Raw genomic sequence first — 12398 nt, 5'->3', positions numbered from 1 at the left:
CTTTCGCATGGGTGGGACAAAATAAGGTCCCCCTGCAAAACACCTGTCTCAGTAACAAGTCAGCCTGTCTGAACTAAACCAGTGTGAAGGCTTGTAACAGTGTAAGCTGTCTAAGACAACATTTAACTTACCTCTCCAAGTGGAGTCAGGATACCCCTGAAATTATATAACACCAAATCAGAAAAGGAGATGAGAGTCATGTACCCATCATTATTTGAATTTGAGGGCCCTGCCTTCTGGGGATCAACATAGTTCCTTTTACCATCACTGGACCTTCTGCAGAGGGGTGAGCTTAATGCATCCCTGCACCTGCTCCTCAGGTTCACAGAACCAAAGTGGCAAATAAGACTCAGGCCTTAGACTTCACAATCAAGCACTTGGCCAATTAGTACACAACTGGGTGCATTGTCTCGGTGGCTCTACAATGAGTTACAGTGCCTATAATGTGTCTACCTTTAAGTAAATAGGAGTGGTACAAATTCCATGGCCTGTAAGATGGCCCTCTTTGGTTGCGATGCAGCACAAAGGCAGAAGGCAATGAGCCATGGTGCTCCCCAGCAGGGAATCTAAAGACTTTGGGTACAGCACCAAGACAGAGCCAGCGGGACATGGGGCCACCATTCTGGCTATCAGACTAGGCCTGCATGCTGATCAGTAGGAACTTTCTGTTGCATGGTGCAGTCTGGTTTGTGAAAAAAGATTGATAAACTCAGCTTAAGAGACAGTCAACTTGATGGCTGCATAGACATTGTGTTTTATTCTGTTTGTTTTAGTACTGCCGAGACAGAATTCCAGTTTGTGAATGGATGTATTCGAGTGCCTGTCATGTTCCTTGCTGTATAACAAAATCAGTGCTATGCAAACACTGTTTATCAAAGAGAGCTAATAGAGCTAATATAAATTGACTGTTAGATATAAGACTGTGTGGTGAATTAAGTAAAACACCTGTATGGACTGTGATATAAGGCACCATGGGAACTGTCATCTATATGTGACCATGCCTTGGGGATGTTTCATGGGCCAGCCAGCCTGGGTCAGTTTAGGAAATTATCTGTTGCCTTTTTTCCTGTTTGCAGGTGTTTTCAATAAACGAGAATTTTCTATTCTACATCTCCACATATGACAATTCAACAACAGAAAAAGGAAATATGCAGTGGGCTAATCCAAACATTTTGATAGAGTTCACTGCTGGGCCGAGTTGCACATATCTGTGTGTGTGTGTGTGTGTGTGTGTGTGTCAGTACGTTTACTCTTTTGAGGTACAGGTTCTGGCTCTAAATCAATTTAAACTATACAAAAATTCCCTTTCAGTCACTTCTGAATTTCAAGGGAATATCAATGAATTCAGAATGTGAATCAATAAAAAAATACATTCAAAAGTGAAATACAAGCATAATAATACATGCATCCAGGGTAATAAAAAATAGCATAATTCTTCATATCCATTCATTATTATACAAAATTGGTGCCAACCTCAAGCTCCTTCAAGACTGCTCCTTCCTACATGTAGGCTTAAATCAAACCTACATCCCTGTCCACCCACTGCGATCTGGGGTCACATGGTGTTCTCAGCCCACACGGACACACATCTCCATCGTGTCTGTTCTCAGTTCTTGCCCCCTGGTGGTGGAATGAGCTACTCGTTCAGATCGGCACTGTTGGGATACTTTATCGTCATCTCCCTTCTTCAGGCATCATCTTGGTTTCTCTTTCCTTGATTCCCATCTCTACTAAACACCATGTGCTGCAAAGCACAGCAATATCTTAATTCTGTATGGCCAACCAGCCACCTGTCCCGTTGACAGTGCTTCTAAAAAAAATGAGCTTGACGATGAAAAATTTAGAAGGAAAAAAGAATTTGCTTTTGAAGTCGGTTTGTCTCATTTCTAAAATGTGCTCGGCTTCGTCCGACCAAGTAATTTTCGATAAGTGTTCTTATAGCCTTGATAGATGCACTTGTAAAGTATTCTGGAAAAGAACATCTGTTGAGAGTGTATGTAATTAACTTGTTAGAAACAGCTGAACTACACTCAAAATAACTAAAATATCGGATTACTTGAATAAATGTATACACAATAATGCAGCTTGCACACCCACACAGAAATAAACAAACTCAGAAACCACTTTTGTATGTTAACTGTTTTTCTTATTTTAAACATTTTCTAAAATGCAGTACAAAATAAAGAAGCAACATCGATTCTCCAATGTTTTCATTTCTCATTGTTTTAAAAACATTTGCTTTTTTCTGTCATTTTTGTTCCATTTTATTGACTAAAATATCATATTGCTTATATAGTATCTTGGTTTTCTTAATATCAATATACTTTTGAAAATTTCCTTTATAACGAGTTAATTAAATTACCAGGTAGCAACTCAGTTTTTTCTTTTTTAAACTTTCAGTTTTAGTAGTACTTATAATAGTAGCTTAAATTGTCCTTAAAAAGTAATCGACTTTGTACATGATCTATAAACTGGCACGACTCCTCTGCCACTCCAATTCCACCTGACAGGAAACAACGATTCTTTCTACTTGACTTATTTACAGATGAAATTAACAACATCCTGTTTCAAGAAGAAAAACATGCCTGACAGACATTTTACCACCTAAAGAAATTCCTGTTTCTGTACAATGTACTTGGTCACAATGTTCCAGAAACATTGCAAGTATGCTCTTCTTTTGTTGGGGTTACAAACTCACCCAATGTTTATAACCACTGCAGCAGTGACTTCATTCCTTGGAATACAGTTGTTTTCACACAGTATCTCATCCCACCTTTTGGCATTATTGTGTATGCACATGTATATCTAATACACATACTGTATGTAAACATGAAAATAGAGACTTCAAATTTTGAAAAAAAATGGACAGTTTCTGAATTTACACCAGTGATTCATGACATACACATTTTTTTAGCTGTTAATCGTAGGGGTCATTCTCCAAACAATAACATGTTGAACAGAAGTATAAAACTCACAGAAGCTGAAAAATGTTGCACTGTATATTCAGTGTGTGCTTTTGTTAAATAAATATGCTTAGTTAAAATTTTGGTGAGTAACAGCTAGGGATTCTCCCCTTAATGAGAGAAAATGGTGTAAAACCTAAGAGGATGCTAAAGTTTTATGAATAAGACCCCTTTGTGTTCTGTGCAAGATGGTGAAAACCAATCTAATAAGCTGGTCAAATGTTAAGAATCCACTTCCTTTCCTTCTCATACTGTGCTGCATTGCAGCATTTTATAGAAATTTACCTACAAGTCTGTAACTAATGGACCTGAACTAAACCATTTTATACCACCGAAGAAGTGATAGGAAAGCAAGTGTTTTTTTGAAGCACTAAACTCAGATGTAACCATTTTCACAGATTTTTTTCTTGAATGATTTCATTGATTATAAGGGCTTTGCTCTACCTAGCGATTTAGCTAATGGTTACACATGCTCCATTAAGGCCTGCTTGCCCATCACTACTGTACATAAAAGACAGGGAGTGTTCTAAACTAATCAAGATTGCAAGGTGTTTAAGCACTGGCAACCTACTAATCACCATCTTGTTTGGACCACTTGTTTCTTCAGACTTAATGTAAGATACTAGGCAATGTAGCATCAACCGTAACACTATAATGTAGCAAAGCACAATTGCATTGAACTACATAGACTGTTCTACATATTGACCAAGATTGGACTGAGGGGTTCAGAAATACAGTGTTATGTACACTGTACTCAACCATAGAGGTCAGACAGTACTCAAACAGGAATGAAATATACAGCGTGTGACAATACAGCAGGGAAATTCAGGTTAGTCCATGTTCGCCTTTAATAAAAAATAAAATGAAACTTTAAAAATCAAAAAATAAAATGTCAACTTTTTTTGTATATCTCTGCTGATTATAACAACAATAATAATAGTAACATAACAATAATAGTAGCTATATTTTTTTTATGTTTTCCCTTCACATCCCTCCCCACCCTTTTCAATGGTGTAGCAGAAGTGTTGGTTGCTGGCTTTCTGAGATGGTCACAGCAAGATGCATGCGATCAAAATCAATTAAAACTGCAAAGGAAACCCTGAACAGAGCCACAGAGGCAGCACTTACACTTACAAACACAGGGAGGAGAGGGGCCACAGAGCCAAAGAGCCTTTCTGATGCACCTATATATACAAAATCATATACACTTTTGAGAGCCATGGTTCACAAATCAGTGCACCAGCACAAAACCCAATCCTTTTAAATCATCCATTTCTGAAGTTAGTGGAATTAATTTTTGGACATTTTCACATGGGGTTAAATAAAATACCTGTTCATTAGATTCGATTAATCAACAAGCTAGATATTTTTTGAATTTTGGAAAACTTTACTTGAAAAAAATATTTTTGGAGGAGATTGCACAGTCAAATCCCATGTCAGTTTCTGGACTTGGTTCTTATAATGGACAGGGCTGCAGTAGGTTCAGCGTATGCATGTGCGTGTGTGTATATGTTGTGCAGGTATCTTGTTGAGGATGAGGTTGATCATACATTAGCAATTTGTTTCTATTCCTTCTCTTCCCCTGAAGCACCTTTTGGCAAATCACAAATTAATTAAAAACGTTTAAAAAATAATAAAATCTACAACATTCAGGCAGACTGTCATGGCAACCTTTGTTATACACCAAAGCACAGCCACTTTAAACCTGCTGTGTGTGTCAAAACACGTCTGTGCAGAAGGGGGCGCTGTTTGAATGTGTTTTTCCGTGTTTGCGAATGCATATGGCACAGGTCAGTCTGCACATTCATGCCCTTTCTGTGTCTCCTGTCTGCCTCTAGTCTTCCTCTTCCTCTCTGTGGGTCACCGTGGATGAGTCTGTAAGTCTCTACAAGCATTCTAAAAAGTCACAAATGGATGGTATAAAAAGACAAAAATATTTCCTCTTCCTCTGTGGTCTTCTTTGTGTTGCTGTTGTTTTGTTAATCTTCTCCGATTAAAAAGGCCACACTTTCCATTAAGTGGGCACCAAGTACATTGTAAATGCGCAGTAATTACACATGTACAATTCATATACATAGAAGTAACATATGCATCTGCAAGTAAGTACTGTGTAACTGCTATGCAAGTATGTAATTACATAAGACTGGGCTTGAGGTTAGGTTATGCATTGAGGTTAAAGTTAGAGGTAGGGTTAGGGAAAGGGGTGTGGTTAATCAAATAAGGTGTAATTAAATAAATTGCAAACTTGTGTTCCACATTGGTTACTGTGTAACAATGCATTCTTACATTGAAGTTACATGGTACTTATGCAATTACATAGGTATATTGCCCACTTAATATAAAGTGGGACCAAAATAAACAAATTTCCCCTCAAACAAATCCCCCCTCCCAGCTAAAAATTGACAGTGATGGTCATTCACCTCCCAAAATATCCCCATTTCTCTCCGTTTCTCACATGTGCACTGGTACAAGGGCTGAAAACCAGAGACAAATCCACAATGTCATCACATATGCAAAAACAGGAAGGGAGAGAAGAATATCGTAGCTCAAAATAAGTGACCACACCCACTTAACTACATTGGCCCACTGGCTATTGACCATGCCTGAACACCCCTCACCCCGGTTGGCCCGCTGCCCGTTTGGGGAGAGACTTAGCAGAAGTGGTCATCCTCGTCCTTGTCGTCCTTCATTCCCTTCAGCCGCAGACGGGCGAAGTCCTCAAAAACAAAGTCATCATCCTGAGAGAAGTTACTGAGAGAGAAAAACAGAGAGAGAGAGAGAGAGAGAGAGATATTAACTTTAAATCTGTTCTACAAAGCTTGCGTAACATTTGTTTATAAGCCAATGACGATGCTCTGAACCAATGTCACTGACAGTCACTAACTGAGCTGCGGTTTGGATGTCTGAACAGTAAAAAGAAGCAAAACCCAACACACACTGCTCTATTTAATTAACTACACTGGTCATGACCAGCATAGTTCAATAAAGGGGAGCAATGAAGAGTAGAGCATGGTGGTTTTCCTTCTTTTTTATTTGAATTCCCCAATAACTGTAGCACCTACACAAAGACTGGAATGTGTGTATGCTGTTTCTACATTGGAATGTCAGAAGAACTGTTTTTCAAATACGGTGGTAAGGTTTTCTTGGCTCATAATTGAAAATGAATTCCATAGATACTCAACCACAACAAAATATGGTTGGATGAAGATGAAAACACAACCCAAACTCAAACTACAGAAGGGTCAGGTGGTTCACAGGTGGATGCGAGCACAACCCCACAAAATGCAATGTATAGGCTACATTCTGAGCCTGGCAGCTGCTAGGGTGTTAACTGCTTTTCATTTATGCATTTAAACAAGAATTTAGGACATTAAAGCTTTTAGAATTCAAAGCTTCCCTTAACATTGATTTGAAGCATTATTACTGCTACTCTATCTACTTTCATAACCACATCTTGAACATAATTCACAAGCCCGGCACAAGCAGTGTGGTGGTATGTTGCAACCAGCTGCATTTTTTATTTCTGACACCATCTGGCTTTGTATCTGTGTCCAAGAGACCAGGTTTGCAAAGCTGGCTGACTTGCACCCTCTTGACTCTACAAAGTCTTTCTGAAGTGGGAACACGTCAGTGATGTATAGTTGGATTACAAGTGATGTCCTTCCAACGTGGCAACAAATAAAACTTGCAAAGGCAGTTTCCACGGTTCCCTGTACAACATTCAAATCACTGACATCCGAGTATTAGTCACTCTCTCCAACTTCCAGGGGCGGGACTACCCTTGCCATTAACACAGAATACCAAACAAGGAAAGTGTATACGTTCCCATTACTAGTTCCTAGTTTTGTGTGACGAAAACTCAATTATTTCTGATTTGGCTAATGCAATCTTTGAATTAGCAAGGTATTGGTGTTCATTATTGTTCACAGCGCTACAAAAGTACTTCATTAAAACTCTGACTTACAACCATTATTGATTTAAAAGGTTAAATATCAGGTTTACTTCATTTTGAACGCATTTAATATCCCTCGGAACAAACATTAAATTACAATTCCTTGATAAATCACACAAAAAAGCTTTAATTACGAGTGTACATACTGATTGTGTTACATGTGTTTCTGAGTTTTGCAAACAAATTAGTACTACACCATCCGAACATGCAGTTTGTTAAAATTACTTTTACAATTATGAAAGATCAACAGACAGGGACATAAACAAACACTCACTTTGTCTCAAACTCTATCAGGTTGGTGTCCACAGGGGTGTCTGTCTCAGGAATGGCTGAGGAAAAGGGCAAATGACATCAAAATAAAACAGAACAAGAAAAATCAAAACTGCTTTGGAAAAATGGTTACCCTACGTCTTTTCTATTGTACCTTACGTGGAGTTTGGACTGATGACATCCCATAAAACAAGCATAGGGTTATGACATCAGTTACCGTGGTAAACCTTGTTAAGTCTGTTCACTTGTTTGATAAATCTATATGCCAGCCATTATTGGTTTTAAAAGTGAGCAAATTCCCTCTGCTTTTTTGGCGACAGACGAATGTGTAGCTGGCTGACAGAACAAACACAGGACAGTAAACATAAAAGTCGATGCTCTGTAAAGCTGTTGTGACCAGAATATCAGTACAGCACATGTATTGCTACCGTAGAAAAAAAGTTTTGGATCAGTTTGACTGTACTGCAGCAATGAGAGAGGGCAAGCTACCTGACTGTGGCCTGGAGCTGGGCTGGTCTGAGGGTTTTGGGTGCATTAAGACAAAGGGCAGCTCCACTGACACATCCCTGAAACAAGCAGCAAACAACAGAATGTGTCAAAAAAAACGCATATTTATATTATATTCATAATCACAGTACCTGTAGCATGTCATTTAACTGTAAGGATCCATACAGAAAGCACAGCACAAAGGCCAGCAATTTCTTCCTCAAGTCCATGTAATCTACTCTTATTATGTAGCATCAGTAATTAAGCAACAACGTGTTTTATTATGAAACTTTATAAGCTGTTCATCAGCTCAAAGTGCAATCATTACAGACCAATCTGTCCTAGTAAACCATTACCAAGTGTAAAACACAGTAATACTGTGGAGCTATCAGCACCAACTCACTTTTACTAGGCGGCTATCTGAAATAAATCGTTGAGAACATTTTGTACTAAACAACATTTCTGATAGGACAACAGTGTTATAAAATGTATCAACAGGTACTGGTTTAAATGACAGAATATGCTATATCCATAATATATCACCGTTACACTGAAGATTGTCAATTTAGATTAAATCGGTTGGCATCACATATGTTAAAGTGGCTACATTTAGCTACAACAACAGTCAGAATGCTGAAGAGAAACATCCGGAAGACTTTTAGTATGACATCAATTACTTGGCTGGCTCAACCAGAAGGCCTACACTGGCTTGGCTTCAATTCATTGCACAAAATTCAGGATTTATTACATTTTTTTGCTCATATTAAATTTGGAATCAAAAGTTAAATATTTGTCATTTTTTATCTCTCACTGCAAACCACTGATAAATCTGCATAGTCAAACATTGGCTTAGTCTGAGCCAAAGAGGTGAACAAAAGAAAAGGAAAGATCAGATTTCAATGGTATCTGCGGGCTTGAAACGCAGGCTAAAACGGACAAATTAAAATAACACACTGCACGGACGACCAGCTACAGTAGTTGCCCACACCCTCAGTCTTCAGGCATTTAATTAAATGTGAAAATGTCTGGCTTGGCCCTGCATCTACTGTGCCACTTAGCCTCGCCCGTAATGATTATCTGGCACATGCAAGGATTTTTAAATACTGAGCACAGACAATGGCAAGGCTAAGCACTATTGATCGTATCCCATAAACAAACCAAACACACACTTGAGAAAATGTCGGCACGGCAAGTCCCTAACCGAAAGAGGGAATACTTGATCTGTGACAGTACACATTTCAAGGCTTCCCCCACAAATAGAAAACAGGTCACAGAAACAGACTGTGTGTGTGTGCGCGCGATAAATTCTTTTAACCCCCGCATGTACTTACCCTCCACGTGACACAACCAGTTTGACTTTGACTCTGTAAGAAACCAGAATGCCCAGGACCTCCTTATTGGACACATCCTTCACTCTGTGGCAGAGGGCAAGAGACAGAATGTACAGATTCTTAATACTAACGCAGCACAGCGAAGAATACAAAAGAACAAAATTTACCGTTTCAGTCCCAAATGAAGTAATAGTTAAGGTAAAACATTCATTATAATTCAGCCATAATTCTACGAATCTATGTTGTTCCTCACCTTAATTAAAGTTATACTGTGCTATAAAAAATGACATTTTTACAGACAGAATTTAATTTTGAATTTGTACCACCACCACCACCAAGCGATTCATTTGCTTTTGAAAAAGCAGAGAAAATGCTATCTATGTGAAAGTTGCACTTTGCTAGCTGGCTACAAGCTACCTCACACTTCACTCCTTCATGTGATTTTAATTCCTTTGCTGTGATGGGAATGCCTTCTGCTGAAAACATGAAAATGAACTGCATGAGTTATAACTTCCTATTTTTGATCCTCTTGCATTTGCTGCACCCAGCCGGACTGAAAGCTTTACTTTTCCTCCGTAGACTAGGCTGTGTCTCTGCGGCCCTCATCCTCATTTGCTCTCTGCAATATAATTATGCTGTAAATTCTGAGGGCAGCTGAAGTGTTTGAGGAGATCAGTCAACCACCAGCTTTGATCTTAGGAAAGTAAGATGTACTGGTCAAAAACACCCATTCATGTCATTCATATACTAGCATTCAACAGGTCAAACATAACTGAAATGATCAAAACATCAAGCTCAATGCAAAGAAGGGGTGAGCGATCTTCAGGACTGCATCTTTAGACCGCAGGTTCCCACCAGGGGGCACATGTTCACCTAATGCTGCCTGGGACATATACTTCAGTGTAGTACTAAATTCCTTACCAAGACATATTCACAATCTGTTACAACTATTTCATCAGAGCATGCATATTTGACCACACATGCATATTTATACCCTTCCTCTTAAATCCTTTGATAGTGCATGAACAACCAATTTGGCAACTACAGTTTACAACAGTATCAAATTCCAAGTAGTGTGCACTGGTAGGGGTATGAAATACAGTGGAAGTGCTCTGGAAATAAAGTGCTGAACTGTTTAACAGTCAACAGCGAGGCGTACATACCCCCAAATTTTAACCCTTTATTGATTAGAACCATATACATATGTATACATTTTGACAGCTTAGATTTTTGAAATAAGTTATTTTGCAGACACAGTATAATCTGTAGTTTAATAACTGAAAACCAAACCAGCGATAATCGGGCTCTCGTTAGAATATTAATTAATTCTGGCACTTGTGTACTTCTAGGAAGACGGTACAGAGTGGCGGTATGCACCCGAGGTGTTCAGGGTGTACAGGGAGCATCTTACATGGTGCTGGAGGCCAGGTTGGTGTCTTCATGTTTGAGTTTACCATCCAGTGCCAGGCCCCTCTTCTCCCGATTGTTGCTCAGCATCGGGGTGAGAGTGTACACCTTGCAGAACGTGGAGCTGGGGGACACCTGGTCACTGCAAGGGGGGGGGGGGTATGACAAATAACATCCGGAGTCCATATCACTGGCCCACAGCAAAAAGCACCAGCCACCCTTCACGTGGCAGCATAGCACTTGTGAACTGGATATATGTGCATTTCCCATGCACATGGCCATCTATGTCTATCAGAACTTTTATACAGGAGAAATTCTACTTGTGGAACAGCTGTAGAGTTTGTTTGTTTGTTTGTTTTTCGGCATGCAGTTTCTTCATTCAAATTCAAACCCAATTCAGATCAGTGGACCCACTTCCACGGTGTTCTCAGAATAAGTAAGGAGTTTGGCATACTGTAGGTCAGAGTGAAAGTGTGGACACCAAAAACTAATGAGCATGGGGGAGTGTTGGGGAGGCATAGTTGGTTGTGCTGGGCACAGGAATTTAGGGGGGGGGGCATAGTTGGTTGTGCTGGGCACAGGAATTTAGGAGTTCAGCCAGTGGACACATATAGGGTCAGTCAGCACATTAAAGGCACACGTGTTTGAGGATGTAATTTAGTATTGTGGAAACTGCTGCGGTACAATCCTAGAAATTCAGGACACGAGGTTTCTACCATAACTAGGGTGGTCAAGCCGAGACCAGGGCCAGAGATTTGCATGGTGGCTGAGAGACTGCTGTGGTATGGTGAACACTCCATAGCATTCCCCTATAAAGGAGTAGTTCACAGGCACAGATGTCTTGGCAGTTGAGTTCACAGCAGCGGCAGGGGCCTAGATTATCCAGTGTTGGACTCGGGGTTCAGGGTTGGTCCGGATGCATGGCCAGGGACAGGTGTTTTTAGAGGGGCTGGTAGTATGGGGCTAAGGCCATACTCACCGGCAGGCCTAGTGGCCCACAGACTTGCCGTAGGCATGACAGGAGTGCAGCACAACATCTGTAACCTGCAGCACTGAGAGAGAACACCTGCAGTGATGACATTACGTAGGGCAGGGCCACTGACCAATGGCTATAGATAAAAAAATACAATGGGAGGGGCTTCATAGCAAAGGAAACGGGTTATTCGGCTTGGCCAAATCCTTATGGGGGTGCTGCTGTGGGTGGGGAGGGGGACGATCCAGGCATTTGGCTTGTTTGGTGGGGAAGAGGACTGCAGTGCAGGAAGGAAAGACTGAAGGTGTCCATTAGGTGGCTAAGACGTACAGGGAAGACTGGATTTGCGTGGCTGAACGGTAAGGGCAGCAGGGACGGCTGGGATCGAGCAGGTATCGTAATGTGTGGCTAGCGGTCCGCAGAACGTGTAGGAAATGTCATTAAAACGTGCGCTCACTCATCGAATTCCCAGACACAACCCCTGTTCTGTGTTTCTGCAGAGATGGGCGGGGTTAAGAAACGGGAGGGGGAAAAGTGAAGGGAGAGAAAAGGATGAGCTCTGAGGGACAGAGAAAGAGGAAGGAAAAGTACAGGTGTGCTAAATCCATAGGGAAGGAGGGAACATGACTGAGTGATGGAGGGAGGAGTAGGAAGAGGAGGAGGAGGAAGAGGATACTCACTCTGCCTCCACCTGTGCCACAGGACATTTGTACTGCGCGGTGCTGAACAGGCAGATGTCAGCGTACTGCCGCACTGCGAGGAGAGAGGAACAGGTGCAGGGTCAGAGGGGCTGAGCAGGCTGCAGGGCACACACATGCAAACACAGGCGCACACACAAGCAACCGGACACACACACACACACCCGGACACACACGCACACACACAAGCAACCGGACACACGCAGCCGGACACACAAACACACACACACAAGCAACCGGGCACATACACACACCCGGACACGCACACACACACACAAGCAACCGGACACACGCACCCGGACACACACACACACACAC

At 41.0% G+C, this 12398-nt stretch overlaps 1 protein-coding gene across 4 annotated transcripts in view; it reads right to left on the bottom strand.

The window, feature by feature from the left end:
- Positions 1–3787: 3787 nt before the first annotated feature.
- The window catches only part of arrb2b (arrestin, beta 2b), a 32677-nt gene continuing 24066 nt past the window's right edge, over positions 3788–12398 (bottom strand). For 3 of the 4 annotated variants that reach the window (XM_064328471.1, XM_064328470.1, XM_064328468.1), the window contains 6 exons: positions 12063–12135; positions 10414–10551; positions 9003–9086; positions 7675–7751; positions 7190–7244; positions 3788–5714 (listed from right to left, as the gene is read on the bottom strand). In XM_064328471.1, the coding sequence (XP_064184541.1) occupies positions 5615–5714; positions 7190–7244; positions 7675–7751; positions 9003–9086; positions 10414–10551; positions 12063–12135 (527 nt within the window). In that variant the 3' untranslated portion in view covers positions 3788–5614. The remainder of the gene's footprint in view (positions 5715–7189; positions 7245–7674; positions 7752–9002; positions 9087–10413; positions 10552–12062; positions 12136–12398) is intronic. The other variant, XM_064328469.1, reaches the window with a different exon arrangement.

The sequence above is a fragment of the Anguilla rostrata genome, chromosome 3 (genome assembly GCF_018555375.3).
Source record: "Anguilla rostrata isolate EN2019 chromosome 3, ASM1855537v3, whole genome shotgun sequence".
Taxonomy (NCBI): domain Eukaryota; kingdom Metazoa; phylum Chordata; class Actinopteri; order Anguilliformes; family Anguillidae; genus Anguilla; species Anguilla rostrata.
Note: the sequence above shows the minus strand (reverse complement) of the source record. Positions and strands in the feature narration are given on the sequence as shown.